The following is a 27,138-nucleotide window of genomic DNA, read 5'->3' as shown; positions in this document are numbered from 1 at the left end:
ATGGGTCCCCACTTGGCACTGGGTGAATATGAGTCATAGGAGGATGAAGCCCTAAGTGGGCATTAATTTCTTATGTAAGGATCTCAGTTGCCAACATGGTGCATTGGGTCTTCTTGCCATGCACTTGGGGCAGTGACAGGAAGGTCTAGGACCCTCACTAGTACCCTCCATTATGGCATTAAATTCCACCCAATACGTTAGCAGTGAAATATCATTCCATTTCATTGTAATTCTAAAATAATGTACTATCCCTTCAAAATGTTTTAATAGTCAACAGCGAGTATTTATGAGTGAAAACATGCGATAGCTTCATATATTGGTAACTGCAACTGATTATTGAAGTTGATTAGTAGTGATTCTTCATGGAATTGTTAATAATGGCACAAAACAAATTCTGTTTTAGAAATTGTGAATGTTACCTGCAGCGGATTGTTGAACATGGCTTCTGGAGGTGGCAGTCTTTTTGAATCTCTCTCATCATCTGTGCAGCGGTAAGTACTGGGCTCATTCTGTTAATTAATTGCTTTGATGTACAACAAGTTGCTGGCTCAAAATGAATTCTGATGCAATATATGAGAAAAAGCTTTCATGGCAATGTGCCGGAAATGCACTGGTGTCAGCAGTATTCAGAAACATGTCTGAAACGTTCAAGCATTGTGACCTTAGCTTGACACAAACTGCTGCTTTATCAAGTTTGATCTTAATCTATTAAGAGACCATTAACTGTTTTGTTGAACATTTTTGTTCAAATTGGATGTTAGAGCACTTATCTTAAAATAAACGCAATTTTTTGTCAATGTAGTCATGTACAAGCAAAGACAATCAGGGTGAATTTAATAGGAGCTGATATTCATAAGCTATTGGCTGAAGTTAACACTGTTTCGTACAAGAAACGTCACACCATCATATTATGGTCATTACATTTTCTTTGCATTTATTTTGAAGTGCTGGTCTTACACAATAACTGTTATAACAGTACATTGCTGTTCCTCAATTGGTTCTGTCAGCAAGTACGTTACCCAATTGTTTTCGTATCTTCATATTCATTACTTGGGGTGGACTGAGCAGTCGTTGAACATTCCTTAGCAATAACCATCAGACATTATTTGATAGAATTATTAATTCCTAGATGGTGGAAGGGATTAATCAACTTCCATAACCCAATCAATGCTCAATATGGTTGTCCATATGTCTTCATTGGATGCCAACCTAAAAGTCTGAGCCAAAGCTTTTGTCTCCATGACTAGGAATGTCTGGAGCATGGTTTGGAACCTGTACCCTTATTTTAGAGGAATGAATGTTAATTCTAAGCCAAAGGCTTGATGCCACTGCTCAGTGAGGCACTGAACCTCTCAGACCAGGATGTCTCAATTCAGGTATTTCAACTCAGTTGAATTGAGTGACCAATTATAGCCACTTTGATGTTTGAATGTAGTGATTGACTTCAGTGTTCTAGGTGTAGGAAGGATGAGGAAAAGGTTGCGTTCCCAAACTGGATAACCTTCCTCTGGAATAATAAGTACTTCCTTTGGAAATTGGATGTGTGTGCAAAGTATGGGAACAGAGTGCTATACTGTGCATGTATTTTAGTAAAGAAACTGCCTTAACATTAGAATTGATTGTTTTCATGGGTTAGTTCCAAGGATGCAATGTTTCTTTGCTGCTCTAAATGCTGTGAAGAGAATCTATCATTTTACTCAAAAAGTAGATGAAAGATGATTTATTATATGCCTGTGAGGGATAATCAGGCTTTGATAGATTTTGAATTAGAATCACATAAATCTACAGTACAGTGAAATCCCTTTGACCCATTGCTTTTGACCAATGCAGGCTAAAATACCTAATTATTCGAATCTCATTTTCAGCACTTGACCCTAACCTTTTATGCCTTGGCATTGTAAATGTACATCAAAATGCTTCTCAAATGTTATGAGGTTTTCTGCTTCGATCATCCTTACAAGCAGTGAGTTCCAGACTCCCACCCGCCTCTTCACATCCGCTCTACATCACCTGCCACTTCCATTACACCTATGGTGCCTGGTCATTGATCCCTCCACTCAGGAGAACCATTCTTGCCTGCCTGCCGTACCTCTGCCTCTTGTAATTTTATACATGTTAAACATGTCCCCTCTCAGTATCATCTGCTCCAAGGAAGACAACCCAGTCTATTCATAAATCAAACTCTCCAGCCCAGGTAACATCTCTGCACCTTCTCCAGTGCTATTGCATCCCTCCTATAACATGGATTCTAGAACAGCACACAGAACTCTGGCTGTGGACTAACCAATGTTTTATACATTTCTAGCAGAACTTCCCTGCTGTGAAACTTTGTCTCTTGGCTAGTGAAGACAAGTATCCCAATCACAAAGTGTGGCGCTGGAAAAGCACAGCCGAGGAACAGGAGAGTTGACATTTCGAACATAAGCTCTTCATCAGGCATACTTATGCTTGAAATGTCAGCTCTCCTGCTCCTCGGATGCTGCCTGCTTGGCTGTGCTTTTTCAGCGTCACGCTCTTCGACTCGGTTCTCCAGCATCTCCAGTCCTCACTCTCTCCAAGTATGCCATATGAACTCTTAACCACATTATCTACCAGGCCTACTACGTTAAAGGACATGCATACTGAGATCTCTCTGATCTTTGGTGCTTCACAGGGTCATACTGGTCATCATGTATTCCTTTGTCTAGTTTGTCCTACCCAGGGTCATGACCTCACAATTATCTGGACTGAGTTCCATTTGCTAATGATCATCCCTTCTAACCAGCTCATCTATATCCTCTTATAATGTAAGGCTGTCCTCCTCACAATTTATTACACCATCAATTTTTATATCATCCGCAAACTTACAGGTCAACTCTACTATATACAAATCTAAATCATTTATCTATACCACAAACAGCAAATGGCCCAACATTGATCCCTGAAGAAACTTGATTGAGTTTTTTGATGAAGTAACAAAGAAGATTGATGAGGACAGAGCAGTGGATGTGATCTATATGGACTTCAGTAAGGCGTTCAACAAGGTTCCCTATGGGAGACTGATTAGCAAGGTTAGATCTCATGGAATACAGGGAGAACTAGCCATTTGGATACAGAACTTGTTCAAAGGTAGAAGACAGAGGGTGGTGGTGGAGGGTTGTTTTTCATACTGGAGGCCTGTGACCAGTGGAGTGCCACAAGGATCGATGCTGGGCCCTCTACTTTTTGTCATGGAGTTTAATTCAGATAAATGTGAGGTGCTGCATTTTGCGAAAGCAAATCTTAGTAGGACCTATACACTTAATGGTAAGGACGTAGGGAGTGTTGCTGAACAAAGAGACCTTGGAGTGCAGGTTCATAGCTCATTGAAAGTGGAGTCGCAGGTAGATAGGATATTGAGGAAGGTGTTTGGTATGCTTTCCTTTATTGGTCAGAGTATTGAGTACAGGAGTTGGGAGGTCATGTTGTGACTGTGCAGGACATTGGTTAGGCCACTGTTGAATATTGCGTGCAATTCTGGTCTCCTTCCTATCGGAAAGATGTTGTGAAACTTGAAAGGGTTCAGAAAAGATTTACAAGGATGTTGTCAGGGTTGGAGGATTTGAGCTATAGGGAGAGGCTGTTTTCCCTGGAGCATCAGAGGTTGAGGGGTGACCTTATAGAGATTTACAAAATTATGAGGGGCATGAATAGGGTAAATAGGCAAAGTCTTTTCCCTGGGGTCATGGAGTCCAGAACTAGAGGGCATAGGTTTAGGGTGAGAGGAGAAAGATATAAAAGAGACCTCAGGGGAAACTTTTTCATGCAGAGGGTGGTACGTGTATGGAATGAGCTGCCAGAGGAAGTGGTGGAGGCTGGTACAATTGCAACATTTAAGAGGCATTTGGATGGGTATATGAATAGGGAGGGTTTGGAGGGATATGGGCAAGGTGCTGGCAGGTGGGACTAGATTGGGTTGGGATATCTGGTCGGCATAGACGGGTTGGACCGAAGGGTCTGTTTCCATGCTGTACATCTCTATGACTCTGACTCTAAGGCTTCTAGTCACAAAAACACTCCTTAACATTACTCTCTGCTCCCTGTCATTCAGCCAATTCTGGATCCAATTACCCAAATTTCCTTGGTCCCATGCATACCTGTATGCGTTTTGTCATAAAGTGGCTGAAGAACAGGATATAACTGATCAAGGGCTGGATCGCGGTGAGGAGAGTAAGCATGATGTGTAGGAAAGGACTATCAAGCATTCCTAGATTAGGAATTTGGGTCGTATTACTTGCATAGGGGTATAATGAATGAAGGAATGCAACAATTGTATAATGTGAACTTTTCCAAAAAGGAAGAAGGAACAAGACAAGAGTGTACTCAATAAATGTCAAGACACTAGGAAATTCAGAGGATAGGTGCTTGTCTACAGATCTCTGAAGATGGCAATATAGTTTAAAGGGTAGTTAAGAAAGCACAGGGATACTTGCCTTCCTCAGTCATAGATTGCAAGAGCAGGGATGTCATGTCAGAGCTGTGCAGAAATGTGCTTAGGCTACAGCTGGAATATTGTGTACAATTCTGGTCACCACATTATAGGAAGAAGGTGATTACACTGGAGGAGTGTAAAGGAGCTCTACCAGAGGTTGCTTTGGATGGAGCAGTTCAGTTATGAAGAAAGGCTGGATAAGCTCTGATTGTTTTCTTTAGAGCAGAGAAGGTTGAGAGTGACCCTGTTATTATCTATGAGGGACATGGGCAGGATGAATAGGAAGCAGCTTTAAGGTGTATAACAACTGGACATAATTTTAAATGTGAAAGACAGGAGGTTTAGAGGGGATTTGAGGAAAACATTTTTATCTAGAGGGTGGTGAGCGTCTGGAATGCATAGCCTGGGAGAGTAGTTGAGGTGGGAAACCTCACAACCTTTATAAAGTATTTGGATGAGTACTTGAAGTGTCATAACATTCATGGCTATGTGCCTAGTATTAGAAAGTGGGACTAGTGTAGATAGTAGTTTAATTTTGGTGTACAGACTTGATTTGCTGAAGGGCATCATTTGTAGTGTATGTGCAATGAATGTGCAAGTAAAGCTACTGGAATGTTTTTAAACAGGGGTTAAATGTTTTGGATGATGGCCATGAACTGGCAGAATGACATAAAACAGTGGAAAAATAATAAAATGCAGTGTGGCTTCTAACAGTGGGACTGAGAGCGACTGTTATATTAGAAAATGATCAAATACAGGAGAAAATCTCCAACTGTGTGAGAGAGGAATCTTACAGTTGTAGACCAGAAATATATCAAATTACAAATAGAGATTGCAGTTTTAATAGATTACACCATGACATAAGGGTGACAGAACAAAATCATGATAGAAGTAGAAGCACAATTCTTCATCACTCTGAAATTTTAGTGGCTACTAGTAAATTCCAGGTTAATAGGAGAGACAAAACAAATAGTATTGGAAGCTGGAAGTTCTGAAGTTCAATGCAGCCTTGATCTCAGAAATGGATTAGACACAGTTCTTGCTTTTTGGGAGTTTTAAATCTAAACTGAAGCTATCTTCTCAGGGTTTTGAAGAATATCTGACAATTTGGATATTACAATGTACTCTTCTGCAGTAGGAAATATAATCCTGAAAATTCCTTTGGCCTGTACTTATGGCAATATGGATCAATGAAAATAAAAGCTGTTTTCCTGCAGGGTGATAGCTTTCAGAGAGAAACGCTTCTGAACATACCGAAGGAAGCAAATGATGAAGAAAAGAAACTGGAAACTAAACAAATGTGTTTGTTACCTTTGAGGCTGTTGTGTTTTTTGGTGAGATCAGTTTGGTAGGAAATAGGTTGTGTTTAAAGAAAAACAGGGTTCTGAATTTTTTTTTATTGTTATTGAATAGGGCAGCACGGTGGCACAGTGGCACAGTGATTAGCACTGCTGCCTCACAGCGCCAGAGACCCGGGTTCAATTCCCGCCTCAGGCAACTGGCTGTGTGGAGTTTGCACATTCTCCTTTTGTCTGCGTGGGTTTCCTCCGGGTGCTCCGGTTTCCTCCCACAGTCCAAAAGATGTGCAGGTTAGGTGAACTGGCCATGCTAAATTGCCCGTAGTGTTAGGTGAAGGGGTAAATGTAGGGGAATGGGTCTGGGTGGGTTGCTCTTCAGAGGGTCAGTGTGGACTTGTTGGGCCGAAGGGCCTGTTTCCATACTCTAAGTAATCTAATCTTATGATAATTGAATTGTTCAGGTTGTCATGACTTTTATAAAGCTCTTTTAGTTTAATTATATGATTACTTATGAAGCGATTCTGCAGAATTTGAAAAATATTATTAATGGGGTTAAAGAAGATTTTCAGATTAGGAGTTGCACTTGTGATGCCTTAAATACGGATGTTTAGATAATAAACAAAATCAATCTGAAGTAACTTCAATCAAGTAATCCTATTTAGAAAGTGTTTTCCCTTAGAGACTAATCAAGCTAGGTCATAACAAAAAAATTCCATCTAAAGAAGAGACAAAGAAATTCTGGACTTTGATTGGTCAGTTGTGATATATTTGATATTTTGATACAGTGATAAATACCCTAAAGCTGAACATGTTTTAAGAGGAAAGTTTTTTTTAAAACGATGAACAATTAAAATTTATATACTTGGATGACTCAGAAAACGTGAAAATAGTCAGCTCCAATGATGTCTGACCTGGAAAACAAAACATACTGGAGATGACAGCAGGTCAGGCAGCATCCATGGAGAGTAAGCAAGCTAACATTTTGAGACTAGGTAACTCCTCATCAGATCACATGTCAGCTCTGATGAAGGGTCACCTAGTCTCAATATGTTAGCTTGCTTTCTCTCCATGGATGCTGCCTGACCTGCTGTGATTGCAGCATTTTTTCTTTTCAATATAGGTTCCAGCCTCTGCAGTAATTTGCTCTTACAAGGAAATCTTCCTGATGGGATTTGAATTCAACTGGTTTCATAAAATCTTTGATAGGTGGAATTGAGAAATTATGTCTTTGAACTGGAAATTTAAAACAAAAAGAGTTGCTAAAGGTACTTCAGTTGTTGGAAGACAGTTCTTGTGGAAGTAATAGATATGGGATTTTTGGTAGGGAAAGGTATTTAATGTTTATGGATCTAAGGCAGGCAGATGATCTAGTTGATTAAAGCAATGGTCTTGAGAGTCTAAATAGTCTATTCTTACTAAATAAGTAAGAATAGATAATACATCATATCAAATTTCTCAATTATCTTGTTGTGGTATGTGCTTTTACAATTTATTTTGATTTCAAATAATTTGATTTCAGTAAATATAATTTCTAATTGGAAAGTAAGGATATTCAGGTTTTCACAGTGCTGATACCTTACTGAACATATCAAATCTTAAGATACTGGAAAAGCCGCAAGCATCTTATTCCTGAAATACATCTAAATCTTATTTAATAGGGAGCATAAAATCACATCTGTCCTTCAGGTGTCATGCTTCTTAAACTGCAATCTTCACTTAAGTAAAGTTAGTTATAAATAGTTATATGAAGTAATGCACAGTAAATGGGCTCTCTGTATCCAATGCAAGTATTTGGAGTCTCACATACTTTTTCCAAAAGTAAAGATGATTTTGATAGTTTGCGTAAAATAAAACTTGTCATTGATGTATTTATTTTAGTAATGTTAGGTATATAAAATATATTTGCAGAAGGGTTGCAGCAAACAGAAGTCATCAGATGAAAAAGCACATTTAATGGGAGAGAAAGGCAAGATGTCCCTGCAAATAATTCATCATAGTAGATGTGTAAGATAATATTTTGTTCATCTTTAAAAAAAAGTCAATTTCTTCAACAGTGTTTGATAATGCTAACTTTAATCAGTTTAAACCATTAGAATATTTTGAATGTCAAATTATAAACCCGTGTTAGATTCATGTCAACTGTAACATAACTAAGTAGGTGTTTGTTAGCACACAACTTGAGGATTGCTGAAAAACACACTCTTTGTTGATTTTTTTAATCTTGCATTCACAGAATCAGTTTGCAAGAATACCAAAAGAAAAGTGAAACAACATTTATGCTGTAGGAGAAGAGAGGGCTGGCAAGTGGACTCTAATTGATAGGTGTTGCTGTGGAGAATATGCAAGTTAGATAATGATTGATTGGCTACCAATCAAGTTCTATTTAAATTTGAATCCAACTTGACTATCTCTTCTGGGTTTTCCTATAAGTGAATCCGAGAGCCCGATGATCAGACGTGTACTGCTTCTGATCAGTAGTCAGGCAACAAGTTGAGTTCACATAAGAGTCGGGGGGTAGCAGGTAGGGGTTGGAATGGGTATGTGAGTGACAATGGGATAACAATAAAACTCTTTATATGAACTAGCTATTGTAATTTTGCATGCACCCCATATACATTTTTCTATCTTTCAAAGGATGAATTGATTATAAACTGTAGTATGACGAAGCCAATTGTAAACTAACAAGCTGATTTATTCAGCAAACAGCAGGTATGAACAGTTTACAGTGTCAATCAAATCTGCAGTTTCTGTTTGTAAATCCTGGATGGCTGGCAGTTATCCCTTCTAATTACACGCACAATGCTAAGTTTGAATTTGTGACTGAACTTCTTTACCTCAGACTTATGTGGCTTTGAGAAACACCATTTGAATTCATACTTGATTCAGATATAATCCCTGTTTTCAGAAGCTTGTAAACTGTGTGGAATTAAACCTCACAACTGGATAAAATTTGGTGATTTTGGTTTCAGAATCATTTTCCTCTCCATTTATTGAATTGGATATTCCACATTTTATGAACAGATTGATGACCGGTTATGTATGAATAGCATCCTCTAGTTTGATGTCAAAATCACACAAAATTTTAAATGCTGAAAGTCTTTTCTCTGTTATCTATGCACCTAAACCATAAAGCTTCAAATATAATGTGACAAGGGATAAATTTTTAAAAAACTGAACTTTGCATACAGTGCACATCAGAAATCTGAGTTTGTCAACTAATTATTCATTATTTGTGATAGAAAGTAACAGAAGCCATTACACCCATAATTTTCCATTGCAAATGAGGTTGTTACAACAAAATTGAGACAAATAATGCTAAAGTTAAGGCTAAGAATGATAAAAATACCAAAATCTTTATTTGAAATTGAAAGGAAATCTTGGTATAAACAGGAACTGTAATGTTGTTTGCAAGCTCCAGATTAAAAAAAATCAGATAAATACAGATTTTAATATTGTATCCTGGATTTTTAGAAAACAAAACTATTTACTGAATGTAATATTCTGTTCATTTTATAAAGGAATTGCTTTTCATGATATATACTGGCATGAACACCCATCCATATCTCCCAAAAAGCACCCAGAGTGCAGTGAGAAAACTGAAACAAAAGCAGAAGTTGCTGGAGAAACTCAGCAGGTTTGCCAGCATCTGTGGAGAGAAAGCAGAGTTTATGTTTCAAGTCCAGTTACTCAAGTTCTATTCTGCAGTCGTTTGTTTCATTGTAATTAGAAAACTGTTGCTTTCATCCATCTTCACTTGCGAGTAATCATCCTTCATATCTCGAGTAGTAAAGACCTTCATCTTGGCAAATTGTGGCAAAATTTCACCAATGGTTTGCATGGGGTAGTAAGATCTCTCAAAGCTTTATTTAGTACTTTGAATCTCTGTATACTCTCAGCTTTCCATGCTTTTATCACCGCTACTGTGCTGCTAATCCACTTTGTAGGAGTGGGCAATTTCTCAATGACTTCCTTGGTTTTCACCTCACCTATTTTGTCTTAAAGATTGAATGAGGGCAAGTGGAATTCTCCACAGCAAATGCTGAGTTGATCTCCCACTTGTTATTTTGAGATTCTATTCACCAGGGAGATATTCAAGTATCCAAGACCATTGCACAAGATCCTTGTAAGGTTTTAGGATCTGTCCATCAGCCAATGGCTTAGTAGCTATGAAATGCTGAAAATCTCTTTGAGAATGTTTAGGATGACCAGTCCAACCTTTAGAATTGTTTCAGCTCAAATGAATAGTGTGGTACCACAAGGATCAATATTTGGGATCCAGCTGGTCGCCACATATCAATGGTTTGTATCTGAGGACCACATACAATATTTCCAAATTTGCAGACTATATAGTCTGTGCTCTGTGTGTTGTGAAAAAGATTTGAACAGCTTAGTGGCAAAAACATGGCAGATGGAATATCATGTGATAAATTGTGAGGTTATCCACTTAAGTATTTTGAATAGATATAAAGAGAATTTCTTGAAGGGTAAGTGTAGATCTATAAAAGAACCTAGCTGTCCTTGTCAATAAATCATTAAAGGCTAACCTGCAGTTTCAGCAAGCTTTTAGGAAGGCTAATATGGGTGGCCTTTATTGAAAGAAGATTTGAATACAGCAGTGAAGGCTTGCTTCAATTGCACAGAAGCTGACTAAGACTGTGTTGTTGGAGTATTGCGTTCGGTTCTGATTCCCTTACCTGGCAAGGGTATGCTTGCCAGAGAGAGAATTTAGTGGAGGTTCTTTAGACTGACACTGGGGATGACAGGACTGTCCTATGAGGAGAGTTGAATTCAATTGGACCTGAATTCAAACAGATGATTTGATTGAAACATTTAAATTTAACAGGGCTGTCCAGACTGCATGCAGGGAGGATGTCTTCCCTGGTTGGGGAGTCTAGAACCAGGGAACATAATCTCTGCATGTGGGGTATAGGCCACTTAGGACTGAAGTGAAAAGTTTCTTCACTGAAAGGACAGTGAACCTGTGGAATATTCTATGATAGAAGGAGGCCAGGTCCTTGAATATATTCAAGTGAGAGTTAGGTAAATTCTTAGATTTTACTTACAGTGTGGAAACAGGCCCTTCAGCCCAACAAGTCTACACTGACCCGCCAAAGCACAACCTACCCAGACCTATTCCCCTACACCTAACACTACAGACAATTTAGCATGGCCAATTCACCTAACCTGCACATTTTTGGACTGTGGGAGGAAACCGGAGCACCCGGAGGAAACCCACGCAGACAGGGAGAATGTGCAAACTCCACACAGTCAGTTGCCTGAGGTGAGAATTGAACCCGGGTCTCTAGCACTGAGGCAGCAGTGCTAAGCACTGTGCCACTGTACTGCTTCTAGTTTCTATGTAGTATATCTATGATTAGACTGCTCCTGGACGACTGTTTGGAAGATATTTTCAGCATAGAGGGAGTACATCAAGGGTTCACTAGACTTGTTCCAAGGGTGGCAGGACTGTCCTATGAAAAAAGATAGGGCAAATGGTCCTGATTTCTCTATCTATCAGAATAAGGATCAGGGATGATTTCAATGAAACCTACAAAATACAAAATGGGGATATTGTGGTAAAAGGCATCGAAGTGTTTGACCATCTATGATCATATTAGATGGCAGCGGAGGCCTGATGGGCTGAGTGGTCTGCTCCTGGGCCAGTGTTCCTGTGACCCTGGTGAATGCAGACACAGTTTGGAACCTACACACTGATGGGAAAGAAGGAATTGATGGTTAAGGAAGCTGTTAATTGCCTTTTTAATTGGCTCAATTCCTTTACCCTCAAACCCAAGGTTGTTCTCCATTAGTTTCCGAATCCACCTTCAAGAAACCAAGAAAACAGCAGAATGATTTTGGAATTCTTACCTGACTTTGGTATTGGTGATTTAAGTCCTTGCACAAACCAAAATCCTCATTTACTTGATTGCCATGATCATAGTCAAGGGCAAATTTGACAGGCTGAATGGCCTGCTCTGTATCCTATGGTTCATTGCAATGCTAGCTGCCTCCCTCGGGCACGCTATTGAGAGCACTAGGAATACACACAATCAAACGGAGAATGATCAGGTCAGGAAAGGTGAACGTTTGTTTGGGAGCAGAAACAATTGGTTTGTAGTGAAGAGAGGTAATTGGTTGATAGGGAGGTGATCAGGTTGGGACCGATGTCAGCATGGGTTGGGAGGGGGGTGGGGGGGTGTGTGCAAGGTAACAGTAAGTGAGAAAGATGGATAAAACACAGAGAATAGGATTGGGCTCTCTACTACTTGAAAAGGAGGTTTCAAACAGGAATGAGGCCCTTTGCATATTCAGATATAAATGCAGTGTCTGATTGATGCATGGGGCTTGGAGGCTGACTGTAACTTTGTTGCTGACATTATTAAGGACTTGAGTTTTGAATAATTGTGGAAGGATGAATTAATTTCATGTTTGCTGGAGACAACTGGATGGTTTTTTGAAAGTGAATGAAAAGACATATTGTTTTTTTTTAAGCAAGGCACTTCTTAGAAGCCACATGGTTATAAATAATTGCTTTTTTTTTTGCTTGAACTTACTTCAGGAAAAATGTCTGATTGCTTTTTCTGACTGGGTGAGAGCTAGTTCTGCTTGGAAATGGTTTTGGATTCGAAGTTAAGCCAAAGCCTACTGAAAGGCAGAAGCTTCCCAGCTTAGGTCTCCTGTTTCTGGAAAACGACCTTTGTTGTGAGTCCAATGTGCCATCTGGAGCTCTGGTCTAGCTTCTATCACATGAGATGCTTCTGAAGAAGCTCATTAATATCTCAGCATGACTGTATCTGTAAATGTTCCCAACGATACTGGGTAATCCAAGATGGAGGACGGGAAAAATTTCTGGCTGTAACAGTTGCTCCTTTTTTGAGGTATTTTAGGTGCTGGAGGTGATTTCCTCGAATTCCAGGAGCAGCAATTACTGTTTATGCTGTTGCATTATTTTGGAACCTTGGAAAAAAAAGTCAAAACAGCCACAGTGTTAAAAGGGAGAAGAACAGACAAAGGAAGCACATGGTGAGGTCAGTGCTGGAGAGAGAAAGACACTGCCTTTGCTATTTGAATTCCTGTATTGCTGGACATCGGAGTGCATCTGGGAAAATTAACAAACAGTGAAATTCACAACTAATCTTGGAGGAACTGTTGGGTGAAGTTCACAGCACAGAAGCAGATAAGTGTATTGTTGTTTTAAGTGTGACTTACAGAAAGTCTGCAGTTGTGAGTAGAATGGGTTCTTTCTTGATGATATGTTTTTGGAGATATGCCTCTTGATTAAACTTAAAATATAAGCCATAACTATTAATTTAACTGGGACAGTGTTTGTAGAGGAATAAGACGGTGTTATTTTCTGGGTCTATAGATTGTGAAAATGGCCTTTAGTAGAGTGATATGTACTTCTTGTCAGATGTGGGAGTTTAAAGAGAGTTTAAGGATTACTGCGGATTATATCTGCCATAAATGCTGCTGGTTGCGAATCTTATCAGATCCGTATGGATTGGTTGGAGAGACAGTTAGAAGCAATGAGGAATTTGCAACAACAACAGTATGGCAGTTATAGGAATGGGGGAAAGTCTCGGATAAAGTCACATAGATGGGTTAACTCCAGGAAAGGTAAGAGAGGTAGGCAGCTAGTGCAGGAGTCTTTGGTGGCTATACACATTTCAAACAAGTATGCTGTTTTGAAAAATGTAGGGGGGTAGAATGGATTCTCTGGGGAACCTAGCACGAGCAGCCAAGTTTTTGGTATTGAGACTGGCTCTAATGCAATGATGGGCATTTTGGGTTCCAAGGGATCAATTGTGTTAGGGGATTCTGTGGTCCGAGGTATAGACAGATGTTTCTGTGGCCAGCAGCGAAAAATCAGAATGGTGTGTTGCTTCCCTGGTGCCAGGATCAAGGATGCCTCAGAGAGGGTACAGAATGTTCTCAAGGGAGAGAGGGGCCAGCAAGAGGTCATTGTCGACATTGGAACCAATGACATAGGAAGGGAAAAGGTTGAGAGTCTGAGGGGAGATTACAGAGAGTTGGTAGGAATTTAAAAAGGAGCTCCTTGAGAGTAGTAATATCTGGATTACTCCCGGTGCTACAAGCTAGTGAGGGCAGGAATAGGAGGATAGAGCAGATGAATGCATGGCTAAGGAGCTGGTGTATGGAAGAGCGATTCACATTTTTGGATCATTGGAAACTCTTTCGGGGTAGAAGTGACCTGTACAAGAAGGACGGATTGCACCTAAATTGGAAGGGGTCTAACATACTGGCAGGGAAATTTGCTGGAGCTGCTGGGGAGGATTTAAACTAGTAAGGGGGGTGGGGGGTGGGTGGGGTGGGTGGAGTGGTGGGACCCAGAGAGATAATGAGGAAAGAGATCAATCTGAGACTGATACAGTTGAGAACAGAAGCGAGTCAAACAGTCAGGGCAGGCAGGGACAAGGTAGGACTAATAAATTAAACTGCATTTATTTCAATGCAAGGGGCCTAACAGGGAAGGCAGATGAACTCAGGGCATGTTTAGGAACATGGGACTGGGATATCATAGCAATTACAGAAACATGGCTCAGGGATGGGCAGGACTGGCAGCTTAATGTTCCAGGATACAAATGCTACAGGAAGGATAGAATGGGAGGCAAGAGAGGAGAGGGAGTGGGGTTTTTGATAAGGGATAACATTACAGCTGTGCTGAGGGAGGATATTCCTGGAAATATATTCAGGGAAGTTATTTGGGTGGAATTGAGAAATAAGAAAGGGATGATCACCTTATTGGGATTGTGTAATAGACTTCCTAATAGCCAGAGGGCAGTTGAGAAACAAATTTGTAAGGAGATCTCAGCTATCTGAAAGAATAATAGGGTGATTATGGAAGGGGATTTTAACTTTCCAAAGATAGATAGGGACTGCCATAGTGTTCAGGGTTTAGATGAAGAGGAATTTGTTAAGTGTGGACAAGAAAATTTTCTGATTCAGTATGTGGATGTACCCACTAAAGAAGGTGCAAAACTTGACCTACTCTTGGGAAATAAGGCAAGGCAGGTGACTGAGGTGTCAGTGGGAGAGCACTTTGGGGCCAGCGATCATAATTCTATTAGATTTACAATTGTGCTGGAAATGGATAGACCAGATCTAAAAGTTGAAGTTCTAAATTGGAGAAAGGCCAATTTTGATGGTATTAGGCAAGAACTTTCGAAAGCTCATTGGTGGCAGATGTTCGCAAGTAAAGGGACGGCTGGAAAATGGGAAGCCTTCAGAAATGAGATAGCAAGAACCCAGAGATAGTATATTCCTGTTAGGGTGAAAGGAAAGGCTGGTAGGTATAGGGAATGCTGGATGACTAAAGAAATTGAGGGTTTAGTTAAGAAAAAGAAGGAAGCATACGTAAGGTATAGGCAGGATAGATTGAGTGATTCCTTAGATGAGTATAAAGGCAGTAGGAGTATACTTAAGATGGAAATCAGGAGGGCAAAAAGGGGACATGAGATAGCTTTGGCAAATAGAATTAAGGAGAATCCAAAGGATTTTTACAAACACTTTAAGGACAAAAGGATAACTGGGGAGAAAATAGGGCCCCTCAAAAATCAGCAAGGCAGCCTTTGTGTGGAACCGCAGAAAATGGGGGAGATACTAAACGAGTATTTTGCATCAGTATTTACTGTGGAGAAGGATATGGAAGATATAGACTGTAGGGAAACAGATGGTGACATCTTGCAAAATGTCCAAATTACAGAGGAGGAAGTGCTGGATGTCTTGAAACGGTTAAAGGTGGATAAATCCCCAGGACCTGATCAGGTGTACCTAGAACTCTTTGGGACGTGAGAGAAGTGATTGCTAGGCCTCTTGCTGAGATATTTATATCATCAATAGTCACAGATGAGGTGCCGGAAGACTGGAGGTTGGCTAATGTGGTGCCACTGTTTAATAAGGGTGGTAAGGACAAGCCATGGAACTATAGACCAGTGAGCCTGACATCAGTGGTGGGCAATTGGAGGGAATCCTGAGGGACAGGATGTACATGTATTTAGAAAAGCAAGGACTGATTAGGGATAGTCAACATGGCTTTGTGCATGGGAAATCATGTCTCACAAACTTATAGTCATAGTCATAGAGATGTACAGCATGGAACTGACTCAGTTCTTTGAAGAAGTAACAAAAGGATTGATGAGGGCAGAGCGGTAGATGTGATCTATATGGATTTCAGTAAGGCGTTCATCAAGGTTCCCCATGGGAGACTGATTAGCAAGGTTAGATCTCATGGAATACAAGGAGAACTAGCCATTTGGATACAGAACTGGCTCAAAGGTAGAAGACAGAGGGTGGTGGAGGGTTGTTTTTCAGACTGGAGACCTGTGACCAGTGGAGTGCCACAAGGATTGGTGCTGGGTCCTCTACTTTTTGTCATTTAAATAAGTGATTTGGATGCGAGCATAAGAGGTACAGTTAGTAAGTTTGCAGATGATACCAAAATTGGAGGTGTAATGGACAGCGAAGAGGGTTACCTCAGATTACAACAGGATCTTGATCAGATGGGCCAATGGGCTGAGAAGTGGCAGATGTTGTTTAGTTTAGATAGATGCAAGGTGCTGCATTTTGGGAAAGCAAATCTTAGCAAGACTTATATACTTCATGGTCAGGTCCGAGGGTGTGTTGCTGAACAAAGAGACCTTGGAGTGCAGGTTCATAGCTCATTGAAAGTGGAGTTGCAGGTAGATAGGATAGTGAAGAAGGTATGCTTTCCTTTATTGGTCAGAGTATTGAGAACAGGAGTTGGGAGGTCATGTTGCGGCTGTACAGGACATTGGTTAAGCCACTGTTGGAATATTGCGTGCAATTCTGGTCTCCTTCGTATCGGAAAGATGTTGTGAAACTTGAAAGGGTTCAGAGAAGATTTATAAGGATGTTACCAGGGTTGGAGGAGTTGAGCTATAGGGAGAGGCTGAACAGGCTGAGGCTGTTTTCCCTGGAGGATCGGAGGCTAAGAGGTAACCTTATAGAGGTTTACAAAATTATGAGGGGCATGGAGAGGGTAAATAGACAAAGTCTGTTCCCTTGGGTTGGGGAGTCCAGAATTAGAGGGCATAGGTTTAGGGTGAGAGGGGAAAGATATATAAGAGACCTAAGAGGCAACTTTTCCACACAGAGGGTGTGGAATGAGCTGCCAGAGGAAATGGCGAAGGCTGGTACAATTGCAACATTCAAGAGGCATTTGGATGGGTATATGAATAGGAAGGGTTTGGAGGGATATGGGCTGGGTGCTTGCAGGTGGGACTAGATTGGTTTGGGATATCTGGTCGGCATGGACGGGTTGGACTAAAGGGTCTGTTTCCATGCTGTACATCTCTATGATACTATGACTCTATGATACACGCATTTGTCCAGTGATGTCTATCTTTGTGTGACAGAGCGTCAGACCAATAGCCATCTGAAAATCTCAACACTTTTCCTTTTTGCATTCAAGAACTAAGGCTTATTGATCAAAAGTTTAATTTTCAATGTGAATCACTGCAGAGAGAAATCAATGTTTTGTTTCTCTTTGCCAGTTTTGCGTGTGTGTGTATGTGTATATGTTTTGGGATTTTTGGAGAGATAAATACTACAGTGGTAACTAGTTATGTATCACTAATTAAGTTTTTATAATAATTCTATCATGTTGTGTTCATTAAAGAAGCCTGGATCATGGCTGTTTTTATTCTGAATAGAAAAGCTTGTCACTGACCATTCTGATAATTGTGCAAAGCATTTACATTTATATTGTGACCATTGGGCTCTGTGACAAGAGAGCCATGCCTCCAGCCTTGGTCATAAACAACACAAATTTAGAGGACATTACTTCCATTTTGTACTCCATCATGTACTCCCTGCCTTCAGATAAAGAGGCTGTTTAGTCTATTAAAACAAGCTCGATGCAGTCAAATGTCTAAGCCAATGTGTAATTAAAACAAATGATACTGATCAAGACAGGGTGGGGACATTTCAGTGTTCTCTGCCAGCACAATCTTCAAATTTTTAGTGAAGAGGTGAAACCACTTCTGCAGCTTGCCAATCCTCCTAATCATTGAAATGATTGCAGGAATTCCCGCAGATGGATAAAAGCTTTATAAGCCAATTGGTGTCTGCACTTTGGACAATTGAACTTGTTTTGTCAATCTGTGTGGAAATTTAAAATATGGACATCCATTGCATACAATATTTAAGGCTATATATCTCCTTTAATGATTAGAATACCATTTAAATTATTTAGTCAATGCTCCTCTGGCCAGTGGCTGTTCACAGTTTATTGAAGGAGAAGTGCATTGCAATTATTGTGCATTATCGAGTGAATTTTCCTTCCAGGCTTTTGCAACACTGAATTTCATATTTACCATTGCAGAGGATGCATTGAAGGCCATGAAACAATTTTTATCAGTTCAGTGACATAAATGTGATGATACATAATTTAACCAACCTGAACACTAAGGGCTGTAATATAATGAAGGACAAGTGATGGATGGTATTCATATTGACTTGAAAATGCTTCACTTGGGTTTTATCTATTCAGTACAGGCTGAAATGTATTGTAAATAAAGTGCTATTTTAGAACCATTTTTCTGCAACAATGCAGGATAATTATGACATAATTGAAAATTTACGTCTACTTGCCAGAGAGCAAAAATGAATAGTGAAATTCTTTAATCTTATGTATTTAAATATTTTGAAAATCGTGCAGTAAAACACTGTGCAGCAGATCCCCAACCTGGGCAGGATTAGTTACAAGCATCAGCAAACTGTTCAAATCCACCATCATCTATCTCTCTTCGTAACCCCATAAAGTTAACCGTAGACTTCGTTATCATTGCACACTGTTGTCCCATGTCCATCCTCTTTTTCACCATAAAATTCCTTGAAAATGTTGCTGCCTCTGAAACCTGTGCTCAACTTTTCCACAATTTCGTGTTTCGACCCTCCATTCAGATTGTGGTCTCTGTTATCATTCTCAAATTCCTTTAGCAAAGTCATAAATAATCTTCATTGTATCTGATGCCTGTAAACTACTCTCCTTCATATTTCTTGACTTCCCTTCAGTCTTTGAGATTGATTATCTCATTCTTTTGCAAGATTTCTCCTCAGTTACTGAGATGAGTGGGACTACCCTCACCTGAGTGCTTTGCAATCTGTCCAGTCGTGGTCAGCTAATCATGTGCAATGGCTCTTCTTCCTGCTCTCTCACTGATTCTCCAGCATTCCCCCATGATTCTATCCTTGATTTAAATAAGAATGACTGAATCTGTGGAATTCTTTACCACAGAGGCTCTAGACACTGGGTCATTAAGTTTATTGAATTAGACAGATTTTTAATTAGTATGTGAACTGAGGGTTACAGGGAAAAGGCAGGAGAGTGGAGTTGAGGAATATCCGATCAGCCATGATCTCAATGAATGGCAGAGCTGACTCAATGAGCTGAATGACATATTTCTGCTCCTGTGTGCTACAGTTTTATGGCTTCCCATTATTTCTTATCTGTATACTACTCCTGATGACATCAACCTAAAACACAATGTCCATCCACTTCAACATATACTCTGATAATACCCAGCTCTACATTGTCACTTGCCCAATCTCTGATTTGCCAGTGTGACAGCCAGTGTAAGACGAGCAGTCATAACCTACAATTAAATATTGGGAAGAGCAATGTCACGGTATTTTATCCCAACAAGAACATCCATTCTGTAGGTACTGTCAGTTCCTCTCCCTGGCCACTGTCTGATACTGAACCAGGTTGATTGCAACTTTGAGATATTACTTGATCCTGACCTCAACTTTCATTCTCATGCCTATTAATTGTAAAATTATTAGGGTTTTTAACTTGAATTAAGATGCTAAGCATCAAGTGGGGAGACACTTATGTTATTATATGTAGGAGAAAAATGAAATAACTTTTTTTAATGGGAGGTGGGTGGCTCTGACAACTTCAGCATTTGTTACTCATCCCTTATGGCCCTTGAACTGAGTTCAGAGGGTAGTTAAGAATAAACTGAATCACTGCGGGTCTGGAGTCACTTGCAAGTTAGACCAATTAAGGGTGAAACGTTTATTTCCCGAAAGGATTTTGGTGAGCCAGCTAAGTTTTCACAACAACCAATCTTAGTTTTACCATCACCATTAGTAAGACTGACTTTCAATTCCAGAAATTTTAATAACTGAACTTTAATTTCATTAGCTGCTGTGATGGGACTTGTAACAGTGTCCTCAAAACATTAGCGTCAGACCATGGAATTCTCATCCCGGGATATTAGCGCTACAACACCTCCCCTGAGATGGAGAAGCATATTTGTAATGTTTTCCTGTAGATAAAGGTCAATTTAAAATATGTAATGCTCTGTTCTTCATGGCTTGGCTTTCCAAAATCCACACCATTGCAAAGGTTGTCCATTTCCAACACCTAGCGTTTGATTATTTCAATGATCTCCTGCCTGGCCTCCCACATCTAGTTATTTTTGTCAATTTAAGTTCATTCAAAATTCTTGCTGCTAATAATAACTGGTGTTAATTTCCATTGATGTGTGATCTGTGTACCCACTGGTTGACGTTGGATCTCAGTTCAGCCACACCTTGAAAACAAAATTCCTACCAGGGGCGGCACAGTGGCATAGCGGTTATAAATGCTGCCTTACGCCACCCTGTCTATGTGGAGTTTGCACATTCTTCCAGTGTATGCGTGGATTTCCTCTAGGTGCTCCAGTTTCCTCTCACAGTCTAAAGATGTGCAGGTTTGGTGGATTGGCCGTGCTAAAATTGCCCATAGTGTTCAGGGATGTGTAGGTTAGGTGCATTAGTCAGGGGTAAATGTAGAGTAATAGGGTAGGCATCTGGGTGGGTTGCTCTTCGGGGGTTCGGTGTTCGGTGTGGACATGTTGGGCTGAATGGCCTGTTTTCTGTAGGGTTTCTCCGATTCTATCGATTTTACTCTGGTTTCAAAGCTCACCTGCTTATCTCTGCAAGTTCCTCTAACATTGCAGCTCTGAGATATTTGAGGCATTAACCATCTTGCATAGTCCTGATTTTTCATTAGACCAACATGAGGGTGAACGCCTGTACTTGTTAAGGCCCTAAGCTGAGGGATCCCTCTCTGTGAATGTAACATGCTTCTTTAAAGATGCTCCTTAAAACAATTTTGACATCTTTTAGTCGCCTGCCCTGATCTATAATGTGGTGTCAAAATGTGCTTGTTAGTTGCTCCTGTAAAGCATTTAGGGCATAACCACTTCATTAAACTTGCAGTATACATGTGATTTGTTGATATTCAGGAAACAGATTTTGAGGCACATAAGTTGGTGTGCTGATCTGCTATGTGTGTGTTTCCCACAGATTTCGGGGATAGCCCACTATTCCTAACAGCAATGTGCTGCTTCATAAAATTGGCCTTTAACTGTTTACTTTTGCCAGTTTTGTGACTATAATAATCTAAGTGAGTAAATTGTACAGCTGACTTGACACAATTGCAAGCAGACTCGCAACAAACAAATTTGTAAATCAGTTGCTAAGGTTTTGAATTAATTTAATGATGAATTTATAAATGTCCCAAAAATCAATACGCTAACCTCAGCAGAGCACCTGGCATGAGTCTTTCTGCTGCATTAATGTTCCTTTTGTCAACTTGGCAAATTCATAGTAAAATTAGCTTTTGCACAGAAAATGTATTTATTGAGCCTTATACGAATGAGGCATCGATGGTACTAAAAGACAGATTTTCTCATTATTACAAACTCTGTGAGTCACCTTCATTCTAAATGAAATGGAAACTTTGGCCTTAAACCAGATTAATGCAGAAGTACTGTATTTGTGGCCTCCTAGAATGGAGTTAAAGCAAAATTGACTTGACTTTGATTTTATTTAAATCTCTATAAAGGTTCTTCTTATTAAATTGAGTATTTTATTGTCATTTATCATTTTGCTGTTTAATCTTATGTTCTTTTGCCAAGATAAGGTTGAAATGATATCCCTTACAATATAATAATTTGACAAAACTTTATCAATAACTGGTCAATTCATAAAAAAAAATTCAGTTGTTGTGAAGATGAGGGCAGAATTTAACTGTGCTGATGAGTTGGAAACAGGCTTGGGTTACTTCTTCATGGAAAACCCTGAATTATGTTAATGATGTCTGCAAGTGGATTTTTGACACAGCCCATTCCTTAATATCTGATTTCTGGGATTCCCACCTCATCAGCGTCAGGGATTGCAATGATAACCTGCACAAAGCAATCTCAACTCAGTGCTTAAAGGGATAAACTAAATTGCAAACTGAAGCTTTCAGATTCCAAAAGAAGAGAGAAGCTAGATAGTCAAGGCTGCATCCTATTTCATGGAGACCTCCCTGTTGTTTAGCTGAGGACCAGGGTGATGCTGTTCCTTCCCAACAGGAAGAATAAACCTTCAGTAATTAGCAGGTCAGCAGTCGGTAGCTAGTATGCCATCAGAAGGCAACTTAATGGATTTAACAGGACAGAAATAGTGATTAGAGTGACACATTCACCTACGTTGTGCTTATCACCCCAACTCCTTCCTCTGCCTTCTCAAGCCTATCCGCACCATAATACTCCACAAAATAGAATCTGCATGTTCACTCATCCCTTTCTGCTCATGCATTATCATCTGTTCATCCTCCACTTCCTCAGGACCACATGGAAAAATTGAAAGAGTAAACATATTTAAGAAGAATTGTGATGTGTATATGAGGGTATAGGAAGTAAACAGATATGGGGCAAGGGAGAAGGGGTAATTAGCTTGGGAGAAGGTTTGTTTTGACTAATAAGCATCAGTGCAGACTCTTTGGTCTAAATTATCCCCTTTCATGCACAAGATTCTAAGCCACGCAGTGTCATCCTGATGTAATGCCATGTCTCTCCTTCACAGTTGCTCTCAGCAAATGTTCTTTATTCAGCAAGTGAACAGATTTCATTGCTCTTTCTTTCTTACACATTTTTCTTTCTTATCATGCAGCTGAAGAGAGTAGTCAGTAGCAAGAGAAGGTCGAGAACTGGAACAAACTGAGCATTAGTGCGGAGGAGAGCACACTGGAGACCAGCATTGTCTTAGTGTGAGAAATGCCAGCTCTCTGGTGACAGAATTAAGTCAGTCAGTTACATGAAGTACACACTAACTCATGTTGACTTGATATCAACATTATTTGAAATACAATCACCTCAATAATGATGACTTCAAGCATATTACATTATTAGTCATCATTCGTGTCTTTTATCTCTGGGCCCTCCAGATATCCAGCAAGAAGTGGTTGTTGCTGCTGGTAAAGGATATCAGTGGACCAATGCCTGTAGGATACGCCATCACAGAATTTGTGCACACCATGCATCTGTTCAAACACTCATACTTCAGTGATACCAGTTGTAATGAGAATTGGGTTTGAATAAGAGGAGATATTGGAGTCAGCGATAGCAATACAATGTTCAAAGTTTGTGCGAAGATTTGTAGCTCGGGTGCTCGTTGTTTTGGTTCTGTTCGCCGAGCTGGAAGTTTTTGTTGCAAACGTTTTGTCCCCTGGCTAGGCGACGTCATCAGTGCTTGGGAGCCTCCTGCAAAGCGCTTCTTTGATGTTTCCTCCGGTGTTTATAGTGGTCTGTCCCTGCCGCTTCCGGTTGTCAGTTTCAGCTGTCCGCTGTAGTGGTTGGTATATTGGGTCCAGGTCGATGTGTTTGTTGATGGAGTTTGTGGATGAATGCCACGCCTCTAGGAATTCCCTGGCTGTTCTCTGTCTGGCTTGCCCTATGAAAGTAGTGTTGTCCCAGTCGAATTCATGTTGCTTGTTGTCTGCGTGTGTGGCTACTAAGGATAGCTGGTCGTGTCGTTTCGTGGCTAGTTGATGTTCATGTATGCGGATTGTTAGCTGTCTTCCTGTTTGTCTTATATAGTGTTTAGTGCAGTCCTTGCATGGTATTTTGTACACTACATTCGTCTTACCCAACTTTTAATGAAAACAGCCCCTGCCTGTTCAGCCTCTCCCTGTAGCTCAATCCTCCAGCCCTGGCAAGATCCTTGTAAATCTTTTCTGAACCCTTTAAAGTTTCACAACATCTTTCCTATAGGAAGGAGACCAGAATTGCACGCAATATTCCAACAGTGGCCTAACCAATGTCCTGTACAGCCGCAACATGACCTCCCAACTCCTGTACTCAATACCTGACCAATAAAGGAAAGCACACCAAATGCCTTCTTCACTATCCTATCTACCTGCGACTCCACTTTTAATGAGCTATGAACCTGCACTCCAAGGTCTCTTTGTTCAGCAACACTCCCTAGGACTTTACCATTAAGTGTATATGTCCTGCTAAGATTTGCTTTCCCAAAATGCACCACCTCACATTTATCTGAATTAAACAACATCTGCCACTTCTGAGCTCATTGGCCCATCTGGTCAAGATCCTGTTGTAATCTGAAGCAACCTTCTTCGCTGTCCACTACAAATCCAATTTTGGTGTCATCTGCAAACTTACTAACTGTACCTCTTATGCTCGCATCCAAAACATTTATGTAAATGACAAAAAGTAGAGGACCCAGCTCCGATGAAGTATTTAAGATCTAGAGTGTTTTTGAGAAAGTGGACATGGAAAAATAATTTCCTTTTGTGTATCAGTCCTTAACTAGGGGACACCAGATTAAAAATGGGTGTCATCCTTTCAGGACACTTCTGAGGCAACTTTCTGCATCAGAAGACAATGGAGGTGGGGCTGTTGAATATTTTTGAGAGAGATGGATAGACAGAGTAGGCAGAGTATCAAAGGAGTTCAGGTTAGATGGGAATATGGAACTTGGACTCAAACCGAACAACCATGATCCTGCAGAATTTCAAAGCAGGTTTGAGGGGCCAGTTGATGTTTGTATGTTTGTAATCATTTCCTGTGTGGTTACAAATTACGAAACTAACTAAAGGAGTGTTTTGTCCTTGATTCGTATTGTTTTCAACTGTGCTAGGATTGATGCCACATTTCATAAAATGCTACCTTGATTCAATTGTAATCACTGTCAACCCCTCTGTTAGAATTTACCTCTTTCTCCTTATCTGGATCCAAGCTGTAAAGAGATCAGTAGCTGATCTGAAAATGATCATCAGTGATCAGGTTATTGCTGTTATTCTTTGGATATAAAGGAATTTTGGATGCTTGCCAGATGGATTTGGGGGTGTATTCTCAAAAGTGGAGGAGTTCAAAACTAGAGGGCATACTTTTCAGGTGAAAGGAGAAAGATTTAAAAGGGACCTGAGGGGCAACTTTTTCACGCAGACAACTGGAAGAAGTCTACCACAGTTTGCTGAGTTAACAAGTGCAGAGGTGGTTCATATGTGGAATGAACTGCCGGAGGGAGTGGTAGATGTAGGTATGTTTATAACATTTAAAATACATTTGCACAGGTACATGAATAGGAAAGGTTTCGAGGGATAATGGGCAAAACCCAGGCAAGTGGAACCAGATTAGTTTGGGAAACTTGGTCAGCATGAATGTTTTGGACTGAAGGTCTGTTTCTGTGTTAGATAACTCTATGACTCTAGGGCTCTATGACCTGAACATTTTCTAAACCAGTGTGTATGCAGACCAAGAGTCTGGATGTTAAATGGCACACATGTCAACAAGCTAATATGTCTGATTTCCTTTGGTGTACCATCTGCTGATTTTTTTGTTGGCCTTGGCAATCCCCCTATCCATCAGTTAGACTGTGGGAAGTGGATGGGAGTTTTTGTATCAAACAAAATTATGTGACAATTGATAAAACGAGCTGGGCCATATTCATAGCATTCCACTGTTGTTCCAGCAGATCCACTCATTGTCAGAGTATACTGAATGAGCTGTATAGTTTCAGTTTCCATTTTTTTAAATAATTAATTTAGCTTTATTCCATTTACAGTATTAGAATTTTATCCTTAATTGTGTGGATGTGTATAGATCTGCAGTTATCTGAGACATTACCCAGCTCCAAACTTTGGAGATTGCGGTACAATTTAATTGAATAGTATACATTCAATTCATACCTTCCCGAAATAGAAATAAGTAATGCGTTAGAATAGGTAGACATCTAAGAGCTGTGAAAATCTAAAATTTCAATAAAATAATTGATGTTTTCATACAAGATATATTTTTTGTGCATCAGCACAGACCTCCCACTGTTCATCACATCATATCCTTTATTCCTTAGCAGAGTAAATTGCACTTTGTGGTAATATTTCCAGTGACAGAATTCTCAGTGCGTTTGATCCAAGTGTCTTCTCATCTCAGACTGGAAATTATATTTATATATTTCAAGGGCTCTGAGGTTTCGTGGTGGTGGTTAGTAATTGGGACTCATCTGCCATTGTTGCAAGGATGGTTAGATAACATCCACTTCTCTGCACTGAGTTGTAGTTTAGAAATTAGTATGTACACAACAAAGGGTGAAAACTGGGCAGAAGAACCAGTTCTTGCATGTGAATACTCATGAGGTCCATCCAGTATTGGGCCTTGAACCTAATTTACATCAGACCAGCAAGGTTCATATATGGAATGAACAGCCAGAGGAAGTGGTAGATGCAGGTACTTTTACAACTGGCTAGGTACTAAGGAAGCCACAGATGAGAAAAGACTATTTGTCATTTGGCCAACATTAGACTACATTTGAACCCATCTATCCCCTCTGCTGTTATTAGTCACACAACCTTACCTAGTAGACTATTGGAATCTTTTGTCAGTCTATGAATAAAGAAACTATTTAGATATGTACTCAACTGTCCTACTGTACTGATCCATCTTGAAGTCTGAGTTTCAGCTTCTTACAGCTTTCAATGTTTTACTAACTCATGAAGCACTCACTAAACTTCAGTTCAAATTCTTTAATGTTTTATTTGGATTTAAAGTCATGTACCATGCATGTAAGAGGCATTTGTGTTGCTTTTAAAATGTGGCAACAAAAATTATGCATTATGCTCCAAGTATGTTCTGACCAATATATCACAAAGCCACAATATAACCTTTAGCTTTATACTTCTCTGTTCTGACCATTTAGGTCAACCCTCTACCATGTAAGTATACAGTTCAGAATTCTATTAATTTACTTATAGCACAGGATCATCATGACTCCAAAAGAGGTAAATCTTTATTCGAATCTCTATTTTGTTGATTAAAAATGGGTGAAAATAAGAATATTATTAGTATCATTGAACTATAAGCGATTTCTCTTTTTTGACTTCAGCATCTATGTTATAATGGAATTCCACCATATTTAATTTCTTAATTCTATTTCGACCAAGTCGTATTGATGATTTTGTAAAGTAGAATACAATTTCAACACTTGTTTAGAGTCTTCTGTGCTTATTCTATACCTTTCATATCTAATTTAACGTACATTTCTCTCCTGATAAGTAGCATTTTCCATATG

The 27,138-nt window shown here is 39.8% G+C and overlaps 1 protein-coding gene across 2 annotated transcripts in view; it reads left to right on the top strand.

Annotated features, from left to right (window-relative positions):
- Positions 1–408: 408 nt before the first annotated feature.
- The window catches only part of insc (INSC spindle orientation adaptor protein), a 287,717-nt gene continuing 260,987 nt past the window's right edge, over positions 409–27,138 (top strand). For both annotated transcript variants that reach the window (XM_087996161.1, XM_087996159.1), the window contains exon 1: positions 409–491. In XM_087996161.1, the coding sequence (XP_087852287.1) occupies positions 439–491 (53 nt within the window). In that variant the 5' untranslated portion in view covers positions 409–438. The remainder of the gene's footprint in view (positions 492–27,138) is intronic.

The sequence above is a fragment of the Chiloscyllium plagiosum genome, unplaced genomic scaffold, assembly GCF_037043375.1.
Source record: "Chiloscyllium plagiosum isolate Xiang-an unplaced genomic scaffold, Cpla_swu_hap1 HiC_scaffold_18, whole genome shotgun sequence".
Taxonomy (NCBI): domain Eukaryota; kingdom Metazoa; phylum Chordata; class Chondrichthyes; order Orectolobiformes; family Hemiscylliidae; genus Chiloscyllium; species Chiloscyllium plagiosum.
The sequence above is the reverse complement of the archived record's forward strand: the minus strand, read 5'-3'. Positions and strand labels throughout refer to the sequence as shown.